Source organism: Buceros rhinoceros, unplaced genomic scaffold (assembly GCF_000710305.1).
Source record: "Buceros rhinoceros silvestris isolate BGI_N320 unplaced genomic scaffold, ASM71030v1 scaffold14243, whole genome shotgun sequence".
Lineage (NCBI taxonomy): Eukaryota > Metazoa > Chordata > Aves > Bucerotiformes > Bucerotidae > Buceros > Buceros rhinoceros.
The window spans coordinates 19,920-42,926 of NW_010405564.1; the positions used below are offsets into that span (position 1 = coordinate 19,920).

The following is a 23,007-nucleotide window of genomic DNA, read 5'->3' on the forward strand; positions in this document are numbered from 1 at the left end:
GGCTTTTCTTTCACAGAGAGAAGGTGATAACACACCTCAGGCACCTTGCAGAGGCTAACACTGGTAATCCCCATCCAGAATTCAGAGACCTATAAAGACAAAGTGGCCTTTAGACTACGTATTTCTTTTCAACCTTCTGCATCCTTTTTAGTGAAGCAAAAGCTGTTGTACTAGAGAAACTGGAAGCTGGTGACCGGAAACGTCAGTGGGGGAACGTGAAATAAAGCCCCAAATGCAGACTGACTCCCTCTTCCTGAGCCGAATGAATTAACACAAGAGAGCCAAAACTAGATGAAAGTAACCGTGAGCATTTGGCCAGATCCACCTCTCCATGTTTCAGCAAGCTGCCAGGAAAGGCACCACCCTTCACAGGAGGCAGCTGGGGCTGTAAAAAAAAGCCTTCTTACTGCTCTTATTGCAGATTCCCCGAGCGATAAGCAGGGAACCTGCCGCTTCCTTGAAGCCTTTAACTCATTCTTTTAAGAGATTTACCTCTCTCCTTGCTCTCTTCCTTATCACGAGCACACGCACCTATCTGCAGACCATCCTCTCCTCCCTTCTGCACCACTCCTGCGTCTGCTTCTGCTCAGGTTGCATTTGCAGGGCACGGGTCAGCACCGTGACTGCCCCAAACCCCATTAAAACACCCAGCAACCAGTAGGGCAAAGGAATTTGTCCCTTGACCGAAATCATGCTGTCGAAGAGAAAACCCTTCTCCTCAGCATTGCTTTGATGATTTTGAAACAATTGTCTTTTGTATATACATACACACACACACAGCTACCCAAATAGCCTGACGAATTCTGCATTTAATTTACTCTCAGGCAGACAAACACTAGGGAAGACAACCTTGTACAAGATAATAGAGGCGAGGACTGGAGAGTCCCAAGGTAACTCTAAAAAGAAATGTCAGGAATGATGTATTCCAATTCCTTTTGCGGAGTGAGAAAAGTAATTTTAAAACCTTCTTTCCATTTCACATTGAGCTTGTATTTGGACAAGTTTCATATTCAGGAAGCAGTCTGACTCAATGCTGATGTTCACTTTTACAGAAGATTCCAATATTAAGACAGACAAAAGAGGATATGAAACTATAGATGGGTTTGAATAAGATGTGGAGGCTAAACCAAAGCATGCTGAGTATTTATAAACCAAAAGCCTCGTCTATCAAGTCGCTTTCAAAAGGTTATTTAATCACCATTATAGCTTTGCTACTGAATTTATATCACAGAATTAGAGCTGGAAGGGACCTCAGGAGGCCATTTTTGTCTCTCCCTCACCCAGAGGCACACCAGTCACACACCAAACACATTCATCAGTCCCGACAGGTCCTTGTTTAGTTTATTTTTTTAAAGCCCCTCCTGTGACAGCTGTGCCAGTGCAAACCACCCCGCTGCTAAAAAGTTTTACCTGGTGTTTAACTTAAATCTCCTCGGCTATCATTTAAGCCTGTTATTCCTCATTCTGCTCACATGAACACAGGCAAGGTTTTTTCTCTCAAAGCTGTCTCTTTATATATTTGAATACCATGATCACGTCTCCCCTCTTTTCTTCTCCAGACCATATAGCACAAATTCTTCAACCTGCATGCACAGCTCATTTTGTAAACCTCTGACCACCACTGTCCTCCACCGTGTACTTGCGTTACAGAGCCCAAAACTGAATTCAGGGCTGCGGCCACAGAGCAGAATTACCATGTGTGCCTTACAGACGACATCTCAGCCAGATGTTTGTCCCTTCTGCAACGTGTGCAGTGTTGGCTCTACATACAGACCAAGACTAATCCAGATTCACTCCTTAAGCTGCTCTGCCTGGGCATACATCCCTCCTCTCCTTTCTTTGTGGCACTCAGCATCCCCTCAGGCACAGAATTTTGTCCTCACTACTATTTTCCAGACTGTTTCTTCAGTTTCTCAAGATAAGACCAAGCATTAATTCTGTCCTCTGAAGTGCTTATAGGACCTCTATGCTTGGTCTCACCAGGACATTTAATAAACATGCTTATCTCTTCCGTCATCCATGACATTAATGAAAGGACTGATTAATACCAGAGCAAGCACAGACCCTTGCAAAACCTCATGTCGTCCCAGCTGTTTGACAGCTACGCTTAACCACTTAATTAGAGTTGTACCTACGCTTGATCTCCCTGCTTATTGTGAGCATCTTGAAGGAGGCAACACCAAAAGCCTCACTCAACTCAAGAGGTCAAGTTTCTTTAAGGACTGGCAACAACTACTGTTGGGCTTCTGTCCTTACAAATCTCCAAGCTGCTGACAGTTTTCCTTCCTGAAACCAGGTGCTGTTATTTTCCTGTTTCCCCTTCTTCCTTTCCCAAAATCCACACCCTATGACTTCATGGTTGCTCTTCACCAAGTTGCCTTCTGACACCTGCATCAAACACAGGTCGATGAACTTGCCAGGCAGCCTTGCGTTATCCTGAATTTACTTGCCAGCAGAAGACGAGGTAGACAAAATCCCACATTTCTCATTCTGTCCTTTGGATGAACGTGGCTGCTCAGCAAGCCCCTCTCAAATTTTGGCCTCCACTTGTGTGGCATATTTGTTTAAAAATATTGATAGCAGCAATTATTTTACTTTTTAAAACATTGCTTGCTTTTGAGACTCAGAAATCACATTAAAAAAATTATAAGAGATGCCAAAACCTGTCCTGCTTGAAAATTAAAAAACCCAGTTGCTAAGTGTTATTCGTCCCACGAGGAATGCAGCAGTTACCGCTGGCCATTTTGCTCTGGGTTTGATGGTGGTGGTATTTCTTAAGAGCTTTGGGTTGCTGGCTTTAATGAATGGGGTCTAGTTTGGGTTTATTCTGAGTGAAACCAGAGGTATTTGTTCTAAGTGAACTTACTTTGTTGTTCTCTCCTTGACCATGAGGTTGATCCTACTTTAGGAGGAATGAACATAAAAGGGAAATGAAATAAAAATGAGTATTTTTGCTTGTATGAAGAGTTTGCACAGTGTTAGAAGAAAGAAGTTACCCTCTATAAAGGCAGCCCATAATAATACAAGGATCACAAATTTTCAGATAGATGTCAAGTGCCTTTCAAGACAGCCATTAGACATGGACCTGAAAATGTGTCTTTTGTTTGTCTATTTTAATTAACACCGTTCATCTTGAAGGTCCTGTAAATAATTGGCAAAATAATGGGCGCAGTTAATTTGTGAGGAATGTGTATGCCCACAACAATTCACGCACTTCCAGTGTGCTACTTCCAATGTGCTGTGTCGAGAGAGGGACTGGCCGATTCACCAGGAGTTCCACCTGTTCCTCGGGAAGATCTGATCACATTGCCCTTAGTTGCTGTTGGAATGGCCAATAAATTCTGATTGCGGAGAAAAATTAAAACCTGTACAACTCTGCACGGGCTGCAGATTTCGCTTGTCCTGTTTTAGCCAAAGAACGCACCACGCATGTTGGAGCATGAGGCCGTTTGCTGATTTGAAATGGTCTGTTCTATACAGTAATATTTTCAGTTCTGAAAGGGACCTTGTTAGTTATGAAGACTGGCTGGCTGGCTGCTCAGGACACAGTCACTGTTACCATATCCCAGATCTGCAGCACACATGCACTAGATGCAGATCTGCCTGGCAGCACACCCAGAAAAAGCCGCAAAGGAAAAGTAACGCTGTAATCAGTTGCCATCCCATTGGTTCTGATCCCACTGAACGAACCAGAAATTTGGAGCCCTCTGCCCGATGACTCTAGTGTGAAGGGGTTGTCAAGGCAGCTGGGTGCGTCACGAGAGAAGGCTGCACCCACCAGGTGATCATAGGAATCTGAAGACAGCATGCAATAGATAAAAAGCACGCTAGAGCCAGAACCACAGTCACGCAGTTTAGCACTGAATTCTGTTGAACAAATTCTGCAAAATCTGTCTTGCTTTGGAGAACTATGCCAAGCACAGCCCAATTCTACAGCAGTCCAACTATCTCACCTTCCTAGAACCACTTTCCACAACTTGCCAGCTCTCTGTCTCTTGCTATCAAGACTTCAGAGAACAGCCAGGACGGCTGACAGTCCCCAGCCTTCTAGAGAGTGCGAAGACAGAGCGTGTACACCACTCAGTGTGTACCCAAAAGACATACATTTTCTGTGAAAAATGAAAGCAAGATGCATGTTGGAGACAAGGAACTAAAATCAGTTACTCAAATCAATCTGCCAGCCTGTCACTAAAATTCTCCCACCATCTATGAAGCTGTCACCCGGGTTGGAACTGTCGGAGGGGTCTCTCCAGTATTGCTTATCATGCATCTGCATGGATTTTGACACAAACATACACATGCACACACATACACAAGAAGAGTAGCTGGTTCAATCTTACCCCAGGCAGGTGCTTTTGAGGATCGAGAGAACCAGACTTTGCAAGGCGTAGCGAGTCCCTACCATGGCACTCTGTTGGCAGTGATGACAGCAGTGTGGTATCCACTTCCAGCATCGCCTTCGACAGGCACATTTCACAGAAATGCTGAGACAGAAATGAAAAAGGGGACCAAATCCCTTGCGTAGTGAATTATGTGCCACTCTACACTTTTCCACTCTGCCAGGAAGCCAATAGGGGTCAGGCACCCTCATCATCAAGAAACTGAAGGGGATGTCTAATGTCCTGGGTGGGCAGAGCTCATAACTCCGACCAAAACTGAAAGGAAATAAAATGACCGTAAACACTAATAATGGGATAAATCAGGGGAGAAAAATGCACTGTCTAAGTCAATTCACGTGCATGTGCACTCCCTCTGCAACCATACTGGCAATGAAAATTGCTGTTCCATCACAGGGACAGAAACTGCTGCCAGGATCCCGCGGTACTCTTTAAGACTTTCAAAGAAGTCTCAAGTCCAGGAAATATGATTAAGGGATTGGAGCATCTGTCATACAAGGAGAGCCTGAGAGAGCTAGAGAGCTAGGGACTGCTCAGCCTGGAGAGGAGAAGGCTTGATGGGATCTTTCCAATCTGTATAAATACTTGATGGGGAAATAAGTAGATGAAGCCAGGCTCTTCGCAGTGATGCCTAGTGGAAAGGAGGCAAGGGCTCAAATTAAAACACAGAAATTCCATCTACATGTAAGAAAACACTTTTTTTCTTCACTGTGAGGGTGGTCAAAACACAGGCACAGGGTGCCCAGAGATTGCCCAGAGTCTCCGTCCCTGGAGATATTACAGACCTGACCAGACACAGTCTTAACGCAATGAGCTGACTCTGTTCTGAGGAAGGGGGTGAAATGACTTTCTACCTTAACCATTCCACAATTCTCTCAAAAATAGTAATCCACAGACTCTGCTGTCCTGAACGAATTAGAAACCAACTGCTGGTAATTGGGCTTTTAACCCCTGGATTTCCTGTATGAATTCTAGATTTAGGACTGTGAAGAAAGCCTTCCTCAAGTTAACAGAGGATCACCCACAACTGAAGTTAGAGGCTTTTTGGCAGATACAGCAAACAAGAACCACTCTAAGAAGATGTGAATTATTCTAATTAACTCCATGGGTACAGAGCTGGGAAGCTATACAACGACAATTTAAATGCCGACATTTCATTGCTGATCACTTGAGCAGAAATCCTCAGGGCTTGTGCAGGTCACCGTCCCCTAAGGCCTAAGGATGTCTTCCAGGGTGACAGATGTGTCAACAGTCCGCTACACAGAAATCAAATCCTCAAGGTGTCCCTTCATTTCTGCAGGGCAGTTACAGTGGTCTCAGGGACAATGCAAGATAAGGTAGAAGTAGAAAGTCTGGCAGCAGGCTAAAAGAGACCAGGAAGGAAAACTGTCACTGACAACTTGTGAAGAAATGGAAACTACAGTTGGATTCACTCTAACCTCACATTCAATTTATTAAAGTCCTGTCTCTCTTAACTGACCTAGTGAGGACCCAAAATTCAGAGCTGGTTGCTGTAGGTGGCCACAGAAGTTTAGTTTGCTGCAGAGCACAGGAGACCAGAAACAAGCACAAATACTGCCAGAAAACAGTATATATGAATAAGCACATCTGCAGGTTGGACCAGAAGAACTCCTGTTATCTACTTTGTAGATGCCTTAAGCCACATAAAATTACAACATCAAGAGGTATATTGACTTTAAAGTGTCTTTAAAAAGGGATTAGGAAGTAAGATAAATGCAAAATACTTCATACTAAAGAATGTTGTGTCTGTGCAACATGAACAGCTTGATTATTTATCACCTTCAATTTAAAACTCTCAAGTCCTCAGGGGATATTTTTCAACTACGGTCATAGAAGAAAGTAAACAAGATTAAGTGTGGTCACAGCCATGTCAATCTCACACAAATGCTGAAATTTCACACGCCGATACGGCCTTGCCTTCGCCCCACTCACATCTCAACATTCCCACAACCTATTAGGATAAAAAAGAAGATTAGTTCACTACTTCCCTTGATCTGGCTTACAGTGCAGCTCCACAGATGTTACTACTGCTGCGTTGGAGAACGTGCAAAGATGAGGCGCAGAGAGCAGCAGATTTTCCCCTCTAAGTATATTAAAGTTACAATGGCTTTACTGCTTTAGAGAAAAGAAGTGAAAGGGGGGTGTGAGTACAGAAACATAGAAACACAGAATTGTTTGTCTTGGAAAAGATCATTGAACCCAACCATTAACCCAGCACTGCCGTGTCCACCACTAAACCACGTCCCTCAGCAGAAGTTCCAGTATGAACAGTAACGAGAGAAACGTATACACCTCCCAAATAGTCCCGTAGTTCCCAACATACAGGAATCTGTTACACATGTTATCTTAGTTCAATAAACAAAAGTATGGGATAGTGCCACTAATTACACCACCAATAAAAATACAACTGACAGCACCAAAATCCAAAATTTTTGCACTATGCTTCCAATTTTCTACTGAATTTTCGACTGAATACTTAGGTACTGATGCAGTATCGGCTTCTGGGCCTTTCTGAAGAGGAGGCATGGCCTATCTCTCATCCGACAGGTCAGTAAAGAGTGTGGAAACACAGTGACAGAAGAGGCTGGGATGCATTTGCAGAAAGGTACTTGAGGATAGAAACTTTACCGGCTTTATTTTATTGAAATAAATAACGTAGGTAAATGTAGCTCTGGCACCAATGGACAAAATTTAAAAAGCTAGGGCTATGCATGGGCTAACTCCCTGAAACCTTCATCCTCCAGTTCCAAAGTCTATTTCGGCCGTGTGAAATTCACTTACCACAGACAAAATTACAGTTTTGCAAGGAATAGTAAATTTTCACAGAAGGATGGATTATTTTTGTTTTAAATTTAATCTTTTACAGGTGAGATTGTTTCGGTATTTGGCACTGTCATTGTAAATGAAGGAGAACACCAGGTCCTTGGTGAACAGGAGAGAAAATGAAACATTATCATCCTACACAGAGATACACGTGGAGGAAAAAAGTACTCCTAGAAACCCATGGCTGGAGTCTTCACCGATACTAATGAACTGACCAGAAAAAAAAAATAGTGAATATCACTCATCTGGATTTCATGAAGGCAGGTTTGATTTACAGGATGAGTCAGTGAGACAGTGTAAAACTATTAAAACACATTAAAGATTGGCTAAGGGTCAGGAACACCAGCAAAAGATCAAGTTTTTAAACACTCATCTAGTGATCTCGACTGAACTGTGTAGTCTGACATAACACTAAACTCTGTTCTGTCAGAAGAAGAGTCTTACAAAACAGAAGATTAAAATGCCCTTATAAAGCGACTGTCTGAAATGAAAACTTCTGTTTTTTCTCCCTACCTTTTCCTAGACCAAAAAAAGGTCATTTTACCAGTCTGATAGGGGAAAGCAGAAATTATTGAATTGTTTTGGATATGACTTTGCATCAGATACGACTTTGATCCTATGGTAATTTTTGAGCAAAGTGTGTTTGATTGATGCAGACAGCAATACTACTTTGTTTTATTTCAATTTTTGAGTAAAAATGAGTTATTTGGACTGTAATAGTACAGGCAATTGTAATGTAAATACAACCAACTTAATTATAATATTATTATAATATACAAAATACCTTATTAATATACAAAATACCTTAAAAAGGAAGGGAAGTAGTTCTTCAAATTTATCCAATACTTTTTAACTACATACTGTAGGAAAATGCTTTCTACTCTTCTCAGAATATTTAGAATTCACCACAGATTATCAGGGAGTTACCGTGACTTCTGCGGGGCTGAGTCCCCTTCTGACAGCTGTTGGGGATTTCATTGCCATTTCTTGGTTACCAGACTTAAGAGCTGCTGCGTGAGAATCACTTCTCCTGCTTGTGATACTGCTGCTGACCAGGATTACTTTGCCTTTATTTCAGGTGAAATCCATCACGATGTTGTTACTTATTTATTTAGGTTTTATTTTCTTCAGTAAATGCCCTGATCAATGCACTGCTCTCACACATCCTTTAATAAGGCTTCTCTAATTATTTCATACTCCTTGCGGAGCTTATATACTCAGTGTCCTACAAAGAGTGCTCTTAAATACTTGATCTTACAGTTTTCTTCTGAACTGGATAAGACGACAAGTGAAGTGATTTGGGCTGAGGAGGCCACTAAACCAAAGTCTCAAGGACTGAACTTTGGGCCAACTGTACTTTAAAAATCCTTTTTAAGACCTTCAGTGCACAAACCGCCCCCCCTCCAAACCCTAGCATTGCAATATCATCAATATGCAGAAATTTCAGAGTATTACAGAAATAATCTTGAGAGTCAGAGTAACAAGTGAAACAATTCAAATTACAAGGTCATATGCCTAGAGAGTAGGAACAAGAATTTCTGTTGCATGCTGAAATTTTAAAGGAAAAGAAGAACATGTTACTATTTGACTAGCAAATGAACTGAGAGTCATCAGCATGTTACAAAGACTGATTATTCAGGAGAGGCATTTCCAATATCCACGTAGAAGATTGCATGCAGCTGAAAAAGTCATCGGTAAGACCTCCTGTAAAACAGCACATACAGTTCTGAGTACTCATATTCGCAGAAATCAATTTCCCTAAACAGAGGCAGAAAAAGGCTATGATATTGGTCAGGAACTGGAAACCCTACTGTACTAAAAGAGACTAAAAGACATTGCCTGGCTTACTTTTCCAAAACAGAAACAGGATTAGGGGGATGCAAGATGGCACATCAGATGGTGAACATCGCAAGGGAGAAGAATTATCAAAGTTGAAGGACAGCCTTGGTGAAACAACAGAAGTAGAACTTGCTGTGAATAAATACCGGCTGGAAAGAGAGTGGTCCCAGCCCTTCGAAGGGGTGAGCATCTGAAAACAGTGTCCTCATAAATAATAAGGATGACAGGTTTAAGATGAATCTTGGTAATGAATGAGGTCACTTAATGTTGTAACCTATTATATTATAGAAAAGAACTGAATTTGACACATGAGCTATCTTACTGTCCTACGTTCCCGTCACTTTTCCCAACTCCTCTGCAGCCAGGGTGCCAAGAAGTCTGCAGACAGAAAGTTGGCAGGAGTCTGGGGATACAACCACCCATATTGGTGCTCTCTTGAAAAGCAGCACTGTGTACATGTGGCCACACTGACCAAATGACAGCTAAGGCTTCCTCATGCCTCTCTGCCTGTCTGAGTCAAGCCTGGTCGCAGAGAGCCAGCTCAGAACACCCGCTGAGCCCCCACTCTTGTTCGTCAGACTCTGCTGGCTGTGGTGGCAGTGGCTGGGAGTCACATTTTTGGATATGCGCACTGCTTAATGAACACGCTTTATCACATTAGCAGTTAATCTGCTTGGATTTCAGCTGACGACTTGAAGATTTCACTGGACTGGAAATTTCTGACATTTTCTTACACTCTTCTTTTTAAAATTCTTACTATCCCATTTCAGGGATGAAATAACCCAAAACAAATCTTGTGTGAAGGCACAAATATCATTTATGCATGGGGCACCAAATGACATGTTTCCACAGCATTTTCTGTAACATCTTGGTCTTTATAACGGTTTGTTACTGTTCCTTTATGCTGCTCTCTGCAGGGATGCTCTCTCAGCTTCTTCTAAGATGTCCAGAGCACTAAATAGACTATTTCTTCTAGCAAGGCTGAAACTAGTAGGAACTCTGCCTATGGGTATTCTGCTGTTCTTTTACCTGAGGATCACATTTGTAATTGATTAAAAATTTAAATCACATTTCTGGTGCTGCTGTAAGCTGCTCTTCAGGTCCAAGAATTTATTATGAAGCTGAGAAAAATCAACATATTTGGAATGATAGGCAGAAACAGACATTTTTTATTTTCAGTATGCATGCTGCTATTAGATATCAGAGTCTTATAATCACAGAGCAATATGTATTTTAATGCACAGACGTATCAAGGTAATACTTATATTCCATACAGCAGAACACAGGACAGCATGAACGTACAAACCCCAGTTCCTCAGAAGCCATTCTAGCACTCTAGGATGTCCTAACCAACTAGATACTTCACGCCTTTTAAGCAGAAGATCAAACACGCCACCAAAACCCATCCACAGTTTTAGTGGCCTCACTTAAAACGAAGTCTTACAGAGGATTAAAATGCTTATGCGTTCATCCAGGTATGATGTCAGAATACTGCTGCTAGAGGCCACGTCCTCTGAGGTATCAAGCACTGCCTGCGGAGTCCGAGTTCTCATCTTTCACCTGGCTGTATGAACATGCCATGTTACGCCAAGGTCAAAAGCTGGCGCTGAAGTGCTAATCTGGTTTGTATCTTAAAACTGAAAAGCACCACAGCTGATCTGGTTCTCCTCGCCCCGAGTTACAAAATCCACCACTGCCTTGCAAAAGCATGGCTGAGACTAGCCTGAAGAACCTTGTCCCTACGCTACAAATTTTCTTCTTCCTCCTGCCATACATATCTAGCCTTAGACAACATCTAGCTCTTAACCTCATCTGCCACTTCACAAGCTGTCAAATGACTATTCAGGCATTTGAAAAATGAAGGGTCTGTTAAGCTGTAAATTAAATGACAGTCTATAGCCGAAAATTAGCAGTAACGTGCCCAAAACTTTATTGATTGCTAAGAAAAGGTGAATAACCCTCCCCCATGGCTGGCTGTGTAATTACTGACCTTTAGAACCCAAGAGCTATTAATTGAAGAACAGATAGCAGTGAACTAGCAAATGAGTTATTTTGCAACAAGACAGTAAAGGCACGTATCAAGTTTTTGCATGTGTTCAGTGCCACCTTGAATAGTATTGTTACATGCCTGTATTTTCCATTTTAATGCAGGATTCGACCCAGGCTACATCTGGACACCTGTCAACTAGTTCAGAAGATCAGTGGGAATGTACCTACAGATACTGAGGCCTTTCAGTACGTTCTAAGAACTCCACATCCCTCCAAAAATGTTTCTAAATTACTGTTAATGGCAGGAAAATTGTATTGTCAAGCTCAGCCACTCTGATACGCACACTGCAAACATTTCAGCTGTATTCTGAGAGATAGAGAGGGAAATGGGCAGTGAGAGGAGAAGAGCAGGCAGTAATTCGACATCAGTAAAGTTTCCTTTACGTGTGGGAGACACACACACAAAAACCCCACAGTTTAACCTGTTATAGCCTCTTGTACAATTCACGGAAATAGTAGTTTAAAGATTAGTCACACAAATGCTTCAGCAATATTTACCTTTTTTTCTTTTTCCTCCTAATAATAAGCACTTACTGTGATGGAGAGAGCGTTCGCTTTTGATAAAGCAAACTGTATTTTAAGACTGTTAGGTGGTGGAGTTTACAGTAAGGAAATCTTAAAAACACCTATGAAGTGGAAGTACTGAAAGAAAAGGGTATCTGACCTGGTGCAGATGTTCGTCCATGAACAGTAGTTTCATTAGGCAGGAGATCTTTGGAGCTGGAAGTGAATGGTGATTGTCTAAATGTGTCTTCAGAAAAGAAAGGGCTATAGGAAAAAATAAGATACCTTTCTTAAACAAAATAGCAGTTAACAGAAGAAGTACAATTTTTGACCCTAACATCTTACTATTATAACAAACATCTTTGTTAAAAGCCCTATTTCATTTACAGAATTCATGCTGAAAGATAGACAGACCCTGAGGCAAGGTGTGGACAAGAGCCATGCTCTGGAAAAACTGCATCTCAGAGTAAAGGCTGAAGTCCTGCCGAAAGGCTTTTAACTACCTTCAACATCTCAGATTTGCTATATCGCAATACAATATGGATCAGTAAAGTCAATGCTTCAAAAATTTGTATTCTACTGCCGAAAGGTTGGCATTCTACCATCATATCTGAAGATCTGAGGTTTGTAGTAATTATTTTTAGAACAAAACTTTTCAAATTCTAGGTTAAGATGCTAAGTAGTTCTCTTTTGAGACAGCATTCCATGAATGAAATTAACTCCCTGAGTTTGATTTTTAAATCAGGAAACAATCCATATAAGCTGAATGGTTACTTCCAAAGAGTATTAAGTGCAAAAATTATTTGACTCCAAAAAGCATAGCATGCTTTGTTTTTAATTAACAGGCATGAAAAAGTACATTTCAATAGTGAATTGCCATTTCTGTCAGAGTATTTTGTTTTCTGCTCAATTAAAGATCATAACAGAACAAGAATTCCTTGTCTACAATACAGATGGACATCAGTCAGGGGTACCTAAAAAAATTCAAAATGGAAAAGGACAGTCTTCCTTGGAAAACTGTTTCCTAAGGCAGCTTATTCCACCTGCAGGCAAACTATCCATTTCTTCTAAGCAAAATGAGAGTTACACTAAACTTGATCTCTCTCATACTGAGACTCCCCAACAGGCTGGTGTGCAGTAGGTGTTTCAGAGGCACAGGACAGGAGGCCAGCTCATTTCTGCAGCCTGTTTTCATTCAGTAATAAAACCCAAGAACCTTTTTCAGGATTAAGAACGTACTACGGGGTCTCACGAAGCATTGCACAGCGGGCAGTCCAGGCCCAGAAAGTATGTGCCAGGAGCACGAATCAAGTTGACCCTCCCAGCCCAGATACCAAGTCAATACTGTCAATCTAAACAATGGCACTCGCTTAAGTTTTCCCTTGCACAGTTTTTCTGCAGAGGGCGAACAAGGTGTTCTCCACTGAGCCACTTATATTCTTAGTCAAGTCTCTTCTGCCTGTGGGAAATTTATTGATAAATAGTTAACATGATCACGTAACACTTATGGCAACCACTTTACCTACATTCTCATATAGTTTTTTATCCATCATTCACTTTGTGCCATTTCATATATGACAGTTGATGGGATAGTTTGGTATTTCTACAAAAGTTTGAACATAACCATAAAAAACCCCCCCAGTGTTAGGTTGTGCTGAAGGGTGAGGCATGAAGCTGCCCCAAACCTGAACAGTACAGTGTACGCAGATGGTTGAACAATGCATAATACTCAAGAAAACAAGTGATCAGGATAAAGCAAAACAGCTCCAGCACACATGTGCAAAACTTAACTTTTTCCAAGCCTCCCATTTTGGCGTGACATAATATAAACCAGACTGATGCTGTATAAATATATGGCATCATGTACTGCTACATTCCTCTCACTGGTATAATAATTACTTGAAAGAAAAACACCAATAAAAAAAAAGTTTTATTACTGTTGTAACTCTTCAAAATTTTGTAATCTGCTCAGGTTTCCATGTGGTCTTCCTGCTTGTGCCTTAGATTCAGTCACTGGGACACTGCTCATTGCTGGTAGTGAGCAGAATGGATAACACAGATCTTATCTATTTCAGGCTGGACCACGAATCATGAGCAGGTTGTTGCTGAAGACTGCATCGTGCTGTGTCCCAAGGATTTCCCTCTCCATCACAGGGCCTCCAAGTTAATTATGGAACCATCCTTGAATACCTCTTCTCTGCCTTCCTCTAGAATGGCAGGTGGGTCTTTTCAGTGTTGACCCTATTTCAGCAGATATATTCTCCAACTCCCACTGCAAAGTATGGAGGAAGGAGCTCCTGCTTCATAGTAAGAAACTACATAAATTGTTCTCAACCAGATGCAAAGTTCCTTCTGATAAAGATTAAGCTTTAGAAATTTTTTTTCTGGCTACACTTTTTCCAATTTTATGGCTACCCAGTTCTCTAGATGAAAGAAACTTATTTTGGCATCTTACACTGGCATACTCACTTCCAGATCATTTGCTTTTCCACTCTCTGCCTTCATATCACAGATGGCAGGCTCTACCATCTCACTCAGCCACTGAAATGCGAGGAATCCTTGCCAGTTTCGACTGCTTAAGCAAATATGGAAGTATGTGCTCACAAAATCCAGGAATACTCCCAGGAGGAATAGCAACAGACAGGTGTCTGTGTTAGAAATGGAGTAAGACAGCAAAAAGTGCTTGCGTGCCCCACCTTGCTGGGCTTTGCTGATTTAAGACTTACCAATGACACAGCTTAATCTCTTTGCTCCCTAGCTACTCACAGGTGGGTAACACCGACCTCAGCTCGGCTCTCTGCAGCTGTCAGCAAACTTCACACGAGGATTGTGATTCAAACGCCTTTCTGTCATTACTCCCGATGTAGGTCGGTGAGCCAAACTGCAACACCACACATTTTCTTAATGCAGTCTGAGTGCCTCTATCCTCCTCTGGCTGCTCCATCACATTCTGTTTTTGAGAAGGCATCATACCCCTACCAGTAAACACTTCCAGCTGTTTGTTTGGCTTTGGGTGGGCTTTTTTCGCAAGGTCTTTTCAGTCAATCTGTTTGAACTCAGCAGGATTTAGCAGACTGACTCATTTCCCCTTAAGAGGCTCTTCTCATTCATGTTGTCTTCTGCTGATAGATAGGTAAGATAAGAAAAGCACCTGGAAGAATTCAACCGGCATTTCATGCCCTGATGGGTAGCAGCCATTATCAGAACTTCTCAGTAAAACTCAGTGCAAGTTTGACAACAACCAACTGCACCCTCTTAGAAGCTGGCAGCCAGAAAAAGGGGTACTTATCTTTGAACTGTCCTCAGCCTTTCCAGTTTGAATTATCTTTGATAGATCCAAAAGTAGCTCTGGATTCTCACACCAGTCCTGCTGGTAACATCATGAGACTTTGAAATCTATTTTCAACTGACTGTTTGTCACCCACTCCCTGCAATGCACACTGGATGGGTAAGGAGTAGTTGGACAATGTATGCATGTATCTCCATAGGTATCTCTCAGTAGTAGTCATGGGAAGGCTGTGAAGGCCGCATGCCCCACAAGTTCCCAAACTTGCAAATACGGGAAGCATTCACAGTAGCCAGGACTTAAAAATCTCAATTTAATTATCTTTCAACCTGCAGCATCAAAAGGTCCCGAATGTACATTCACTGAGCTGGTCAGGTTATTATGAACAAATTACTTATTTATTATAGTTACTGTGAATGAACGGGATAGGTCTAGGAATTTAAGAGCAACTTATTTGGGAGATCTTTTCTTCGATCTGGACAAAGTTGTCTTAGTTAGCAGGCTCTGACCATGCTGGGAACTTCAGTAAAAGGGGCTGCAGAGGCACAGAAGGTCTTACTCTATCTTTGTCACTTCACTGTGCTCAGTTTCCAACCTATCCACGCTGAATTAAGGAACTTTCAGGCAGGAAATAAATGTACCTTTGCCAATCGCTGCCTACTCCTCACCACGGGCTCCTAAGTTTTAACCCATTCCAGCTACCACTTATGACACAAGAGCTTTGGATTTTCCTGTAGGGACACCTCACTTTGCTGCTCTTGTATATGTAAACAACTCGTGGGCTTGTTCCCAGCCACCATGCTGTAAAGTGCATATTTCCTTAACAGCATGTGCTATAACACGATCATGTTGTTAATTCCCAGGTAATTTAATTTATTGTATTAAAATGACTGTAATCTTTAACAAATGTTTCATTGGCATTGTCTTACAGTCTGAATTTAAAAAAAAAAATAATCTCTATAAGGCATTGGGATGATAGAAATGCTAAATTGAAATTTTATTAAAGAAATCCAAGTTTGACAGACAACTGAATCAAAATCGCCTCTTCTTACATTGGTCAATGTCTTAAAATCAAGTTGTCAGCCTGTTCTTCCCTCAAGCACCACCTGTACTATGCAGTTTCTTTTCAGCTTCAGTTTTTGTAGCAAAAAATAGAAAAAATAATTCTTAAAATTATGTGTGAATACTTCAGAGGAGAACAGTCATTTCAGCCCAATGGCCTTTTGTCTCATGAACTGTAAGCAATCAGATCTATAGGTGTAATTTTTCAGATATACGTTATGCTCCTCATGAATATCTCACGCTTCAATATCAGGTCACGTTTGTCAGAGACGGACACATTTGATTTCACAAGGCAAAACGAAGCAATGCTATTTAGACTACGGCTTTGCAGGTAGCAATGGACTGTACCTACCTGGCTGTAGTTCTGATGGCGTTGTCTTTATTGTGGTTGTGCTCTTTGCTCACCTTTTCTGCAGAGGAACATATATGGGGGGGTTGTGATTAGCAGGTCTTTCCCCTCTTGGGATTCGTTCAGCAGAGCTATTTTACTGCTTTCTGGTAACAGCATAATCCAAAGTAATTTAGGGTAGCTGGTTATAGCATAATTAGAGAATGGGCATGTCCTTACTTACACTAACACCCAACAGATTTTTTCAGCTTCACATTTCAGTGTTAGTGTTCCACGCAAAGCGTGCGACACAAGCATTCATTAAACACAGCGCTGGTGTCAATGTAACTGCTGAGGTTCGCCGCCTTTGCCAAAGGAATCGGGCAGTGCAGCTCCTGGAGCATTGCAGGCTGCAGCCACTGGCCACTCACGCCAGGAACTGCCTTCTATAGGTTCCCCTATACTCCAAGGCCTGGATCAACCAGTTGACACCAATTATTTCATTAGCTTTCAAAAATACGGGAGTTGAACTCTGGCTTTTCCAATTCAGTTCAAATACTGCGAACCTGACCTGACTGTCACAAGGCTCTAAAGCGTATGCTAACTATGGGGGACATTTGGCAAGGCTTTTGTGTTCCAAATGTGAGGGTAGAAGGGCTCTAACCCCTATTTTTTTTCAGCCTTAGCAATCTCGTGCTTTCATAGTACCTTAGTGGCTATACACAATCTCTTCTTGTTCTTTAAATTTAACTATAGACTATTTCCACCGCTTTTACCTGATAGTTGGAAGAGCAGCTCGGATGCCATCTTCACTGATATATCTTGGCTGAAGAGATTTCTTTCCGGGACCACACGACCTTCTGGTGCCTTCTGTATGTGTTCGCTAATGTCTCGCCCTAATAAAGTGCTGTAGCCAACATTTTGGCTGGGTTGGCTCGGTGACACTGAAGCCTGTGAATCACGAATGTCAACTTCCATCGGTTCCTCCTTTATCTTTACCATCTGGGTTTCCTTGTAACTCTCAGCTGCAGATATATGTTTAGAAAAAGAAACAACCACCACAATTATTTAATTAGGCTACAATTTTTCAGAGTACTCAAAGCAGGAATCACAAATATAAAGTTATAATTTGTATACCGCATCACTGTGAAGACAAGGGAAGCAAGCAGCTGACTGCTACAGTATTCTTTTGGGGTTATAAATAGAAGCCATCATTTGAAATTAATTTTTCCAATTAGAGGGCAGGAAACAGTTGCATATTTGTAAATATGAGAGTTAAACCACTTTCTATGAATACTGACTGGGTCATCACACACCTAACAGCAAAGCTTTGTTTTTACTTATCACATGAAGTTGCAAGTACACATCAGCTCTCGAAACGTGTGCACTGAAGACCTCTTACAAACTCTTAAATTACTCTTTATCAGCGGAGGTACCAGCACAGACAGCCAGAGGTATCGGTAGAAGTGGAGGAGGAAACCTCAGCTGCTCCACTTCTGCTCTCTTTTATGGGCAATTTCAGACAACTCTGTGAAGAACCAGTGTGTTAAATCTGCATATGCATTCAAGATAAGAGGAGTATTCTGCGGCCCATCCTTTTCTAAAGCCTGATTTTGAAACGAGTGTAGATATTCCCTCATATATTAGAAGATCCAGTAAGATTAATGATTCGTGCTCGCTTGCGCCACTTGAGATTCCCTGGATGTTGCCGAATCCTCTGGTTTGGCTGCAAGGTAAGTGATCACTTTTTTCTTTAGAATAAAAGCTCTGAAATCTCAAAATCAAGGCTCCAAGGTAATTTCACTCCAGATCCCAAATACCTATACAGCCCTTTCGATTCAGACTTTCTGCTGTGAAAAGAGAAGTTGAAGACCAGCAGAATTTATTCTCAGTTCAGATGATGATTTTTTAAAAATTATTTTCATGCAGGAGGCTCCTGGCAGAGGAGCAGAACTGCTCATGGCATAACCGCCCAACTACGTTTTGCCTCTGCTGCCTGGGTGGTGACCAGGCACTCTGGGAAGAGACAGGCAATATGCCTGGGAGAAACCAGAAAATAAATAAATGCGTGAACACAGTTAAATGCCAGAGCGCCATCCAGGAAAGGAATCATTCCAACAAAAAGGTAAATTTAATTTATTAATTTTGCTTAAACCTGTACACGTACTTCTGGTACTAGACAAGGTACTGAAAACCTCAAAGAAAATCTGCTTCTGTTTATTCATGATTAGCACATGCCCTGGATTGTCGCCTCTGTAGCCTCCACAGCTAGAGCCAAGGGAAAGCGTGAGTTTGAATTGCTCAGACTCCATGAGCCAAAGGAGGAAAAAGGCAACCCTAGCACCCGGCAAAAGAGACCGTGGTAGAGGGTAGGGACAGGGACACTGCAGCACAGAGCCAGAGAAGCAGAGAACTTGGACGCTGAGTGGATTAGGACCTGAGCGAGCAGTCTGGCCCTTGTCCAGGCTGGGGGGACGCAATCAGATCTGTAGCCGTGGGACTACAGTTAACTGGTGCAGGCAGGAGCTGGCCATCCTGATCGCATCTGTCAAATTTTACTACTTGGAAGACTCTGATATCAAAAATAAATAAATGAATAGCAGTTTGTAAGAAAAGCCCAAACACAAACAGTATTTTCTATTAACTTTGGGTCAGAGAGAATGAAAGGGGTGGGGGCAAGAGGAAAGAGAAGGACAATCCACTAGCTTCACTTGATCCCTTATTCTGTTGCTGCTCTCGTTTCCCCCCCCCACCCCAACTCACAGTGATCGTGTCAGCCGCACAGATTTTAGTCCAAATGTGAATCGTTCAAATGCTACCAGGCCTTTTGTTTGTCAATTGCCCAATATTACAGTAAATCTCAGCGGTACCAATACATAGTTTGGTCATCCGTGATACCACCCTCATGCTAGTCAACTGGTTGGTGTCATCCTGTATAGTTCTAGCCAAAGACAAACAGAATCCCTTTAGCATGAAGGCATATGCATTCCACCTAAAATTAAACTGATGTTTGTCACCAAGTCCTTTTTCACTCCCCTGGTTTCTCCCTCTCCCCATTCCTGTTGTTCTTAAGTAGAGAAAAAGTGGCTTGGCTGCCTACAGCTCTTTAAAAAAAAGAGGGTAAAAGCCACTCGGATATGTTCCAGGAACGATTTACATGAAGTGCTTTTAGTCTTCTCTTATGACATTTCTTGACCTTTAAAAGAAACATATAAACATTGATAAAAATCTTTACCATCTACAATCCACCAGATACACTTCAGACTTCGAAAACTTCCAGTGAATTCTCAACTAGAGAAGACAGAAATACTGTATAAAGCCTTTTTTTGTCCTGTTAAGCAGATTTTCTTGTTTAAAGCTTCCATTAGCTTCTTATTATAAAACCACAGAAAGCTGAATCTGTGTTGAAAAGTGTAAAAATAGCATGCTGTGCATTGGAAGGAACACAGAACAGCAAAGGACTGCATCAGGTAACACTGTCAATCAAAAGCTCAGGTAACTCCGCAAACAAATGAGTTCTTCAGATGTCTGACAGACCGAGCTCTGCACCCAGCTGCCAAATTTAGGCGTGGACTCAAGCTGACCTTTGCCGCTCTCTCCACTTTTAAAATATTCTTTCTATTTCTGTTCCTGCTCCACACAGTTTAATTCCTTGTCCTGCAAATGCTTTTGAATCAAACTGATACGACCCCAACTAAGGCAAGCGTCAAGCAATAGCGATGACCTTCTCTCCCCTCTCCCTCACCATCAGCCGGCACTCAAATTGCCCTAACTAAATTTACATATTTGATCATTTCCTCTGACCTTTATCTTCCCAGCTGCACCCTTTTGATCTGACAGAAGGTCCCTGTCGAATGTGAATCCTATCATACTCTGCTTCCCAGGAGCAAACACACAGACAAGGCTGGGGGAGGGTCTCTGTGATAGCTGTACCAGAGCTAATGAAAGGGAAGCATAGTTGGTCTGGCTCATGAGCAGTGGACACGGGGATACGAGCCCGCTGTACTAGATCTTGAGCTGGTGAAAGACCTTGTAATTGAGGTTATGCCCATCTCACCATACAGGCAGGCAAACTGTAACTTCTGCAAGATTATTTTCCCTCCTGTGCTACAGACAGTTCATTTGTAGAGTAAGGTGATAGCCCTTATTTCCTTACATCGGGATCTCACACGGTCATAGCATCGCTGGAGTTTTTCAAGTCAAGGACTGGTACACCAAAAGGTCTCCTAGTTCAAATGATTAAAACCATAATAGCTTTGGCTTTTTTCCACTTTTGCATTTCTCCTTGAGTAGATGGGCTAGGTTAAATAAACTGCGGTGTATTGGAATACAAAGTTAGTATACGAGAGTCACTTTCCTCATGCCGTTTTTTTATAAAAGTGCAGACATCTAATTCCTAGCAAAAATCAGCAAGGGATAAAGACTCAAGTAGCCTTAAAGTATCTAGACCATGATCTCTTAAACATGGTCTGCTATTCATTCAAAAGCTCAGAACAACAGCACAGCAGTGAACAATTGCTCATCTGGCAGAAGATGAACTAAATCACCTAATACGACTTCTTCTGCTGTTAGCTTTGTGATACAGAAACAGCTGAACAAAATAAAATGATTGCATATATGGATGTACTACCATCGAGCCACAGGGATGCTGTTTCTTTACAGAGCAGTATAACTTTTAATCAGCTGATCTGTAACAGCCTCAATTAACTTCATCCTATTCACATCAAGTGAGACAATTTTCTACATCAGATATGAAAAATGTAGTATCAGACAGCCTTGTTCCAGGAGGAAGTAATTTTTTCTACATCTTTCAGCTTCTCTAGAATTCACATGAGCAAGGAATTGCAAAGTAGTGATGCTTGCTAAAAAACCCTCAAATACAACAGAAAAATAGAATAATACTTGTACTACCTAAAAGCTCAGAGTACAGCATTCATCCCTGAAGGCCTGACAGTGTCACTTCAAGAAGGCATAGCAGTAAGAGTGCCCCTGAAATTTGGTCTTAGACAACACCTCTCTGTAGCCTAGGTCAGAGATCACCAAGTTTTAGGACTACTGCAATCCAACACAAGCTGTGCACAAGTCAGCAACGTACCCTTGAGGCAACCAAGGCCAACCGTATGCTGGGCTGTATTATCAAACCTGTAGCCATCAGGCAGAGGGAGGAGATTCTCAACCTCTATCCTGTGCTTATGAGACTGTATTTAAAGTACCGTGCCCCATTTGGGGCTCCCCAGTACAGAATGGCCACTGACATCCTGGAGCATGTTCACTAGAAGGCTACCGAAATACGTGCGAGGCTGCTGCAAGACAAGAGGAGAACAGCTAAGACAACTGTTCAGCCTTAAGAAAACAACACTAAGGGAACATCTTACTGCTATCAGCAACTCTAAGGCATAAAGGGAAGGTTTAGAGAAGCTAGAGTCAGAATTCTTTCAGAAATGCACAGTGATAGTAAAAGAGTTGACAGGCAAGTTGGAACATGAAAAATTCTGTCTATAAATACAGTGGGGGAAAAAAAAAAAATCAGTCATTATTTTTTCACCAGTCAGGATGGTGAACTACTAGCACACGTTCCTGAGAGAGGTTGGGTTCTCCATCCTTGGACACATTCAAAACTCAGTAAGACCCTCAGCAGCGTGGTCTTGTTGGACTGCTTCGAGCAAGAGTTTGGATTAGATGAACCCTGGAGGTCCCCTCCAAACTAAATTATTCCATGAATCATTTGCACTAGATTAGATCAGCTACAGGTTTATCTAGCAGAATTTTCAAAACCTCCAGGCAAAGGAAAACAGCAGCATCCTTGGGTAACACTTGTTCTAGTGCTGCACTAGAAATTTTTCTTAATGTCCATTCTGAACCTTCCAAGATGCAGCTGGCAGCTGTTGCCCCTTATTTTACCACCTGAGAAGAATTCGATTCTACTGTTTTTCTAAGTTTCCTTCAAGTAGTTGCAGGCTGCAATTAGATCCCCTGATTTAGTCCCCTGTGCTACTCTGAACAGGTCCAGTTCTCTCAATGCCTCATTGTAGAGGACCTCTAGTCAGTTCTGCTACATTCCTCTAGATTGCCTACTAATTCTCCACAGCCCTTTTGAACCAGGGAGCCCAAAATTGGTACAGTATTCCACATGCTGGAAGGAGAAATGTTAAGAAGCATCAGGGAATCTGAGAAAGAGATAGACTGGAAGAACCAAGCTCTGCCTCCATGAGACGGAAACAACAACAGACACCAGAAAAAACCCAAGATGATTAAGGGGATCCTGTATCCTCCCCTCATCAGGGGCAGTAGCTTAAAGGAAAAAAGAGAACAGAAACAAGTCCATGTTTAATGGACAGGCAAATCCCTCCTTGCTCACCTCACCCTCCCAGGTGCCTCCGTACAACAGGTATGAGGCTCTGGATATAGAAGAGCAGTCAATGGATGATGGTCCATCTACACCAGGAGTGTTTCCAAGGTCAGAAAGGCGTACTCCCCATGTCACAACCACCACCATGAGGAAGAAAAGACAGGTTATAGTTGTAGGCGACTCTCTTCTGAAGGGAACAGAGGGCCAATATGCCAGACAGACCCCTCCTCTTAGCTAAGTCTGCTGCTTCCGTGGGGCCTAAGCTAAGGACATGATTAGGAAACCTCCTAGCTCAGTATGGTCCTCAGACTGTTACCCATTACAGCTCTTCCACGTGGGTGGTAATGAA

General features: G+C 42.1%; 1 protein-coding gene across 1 annotated transcript in view; it reads right to left on the reverse strand.

Moving 5' to 3' along the window:
• The window catches only part of ZNF827 (zinc finger protein 827), a gene marked incomplete at its 5' end in the record, with an annotated part of 80,748 nt that overhangs the window by 19,912 nt on the left and 37,829 nt on the right, over positions 1-23,007 (reverse strand). Inside the window, 3 exons of the mRNA XM_010133788.1 lie at positions 11,794-11,897; positions 16,334-16,391; positions 17,086-17,334. Coding sequence (XP_010132090.1) covers positions 11,794-11,897; positions 16,334-16,391; positions 17,086-17,334 — 411 coding nt within the window. The remainder of the gene's footprint in view (positions 1-11,793; positions 11,898-16,333; positions 16,392-17,085; positions 17,335-23,007) is intronic.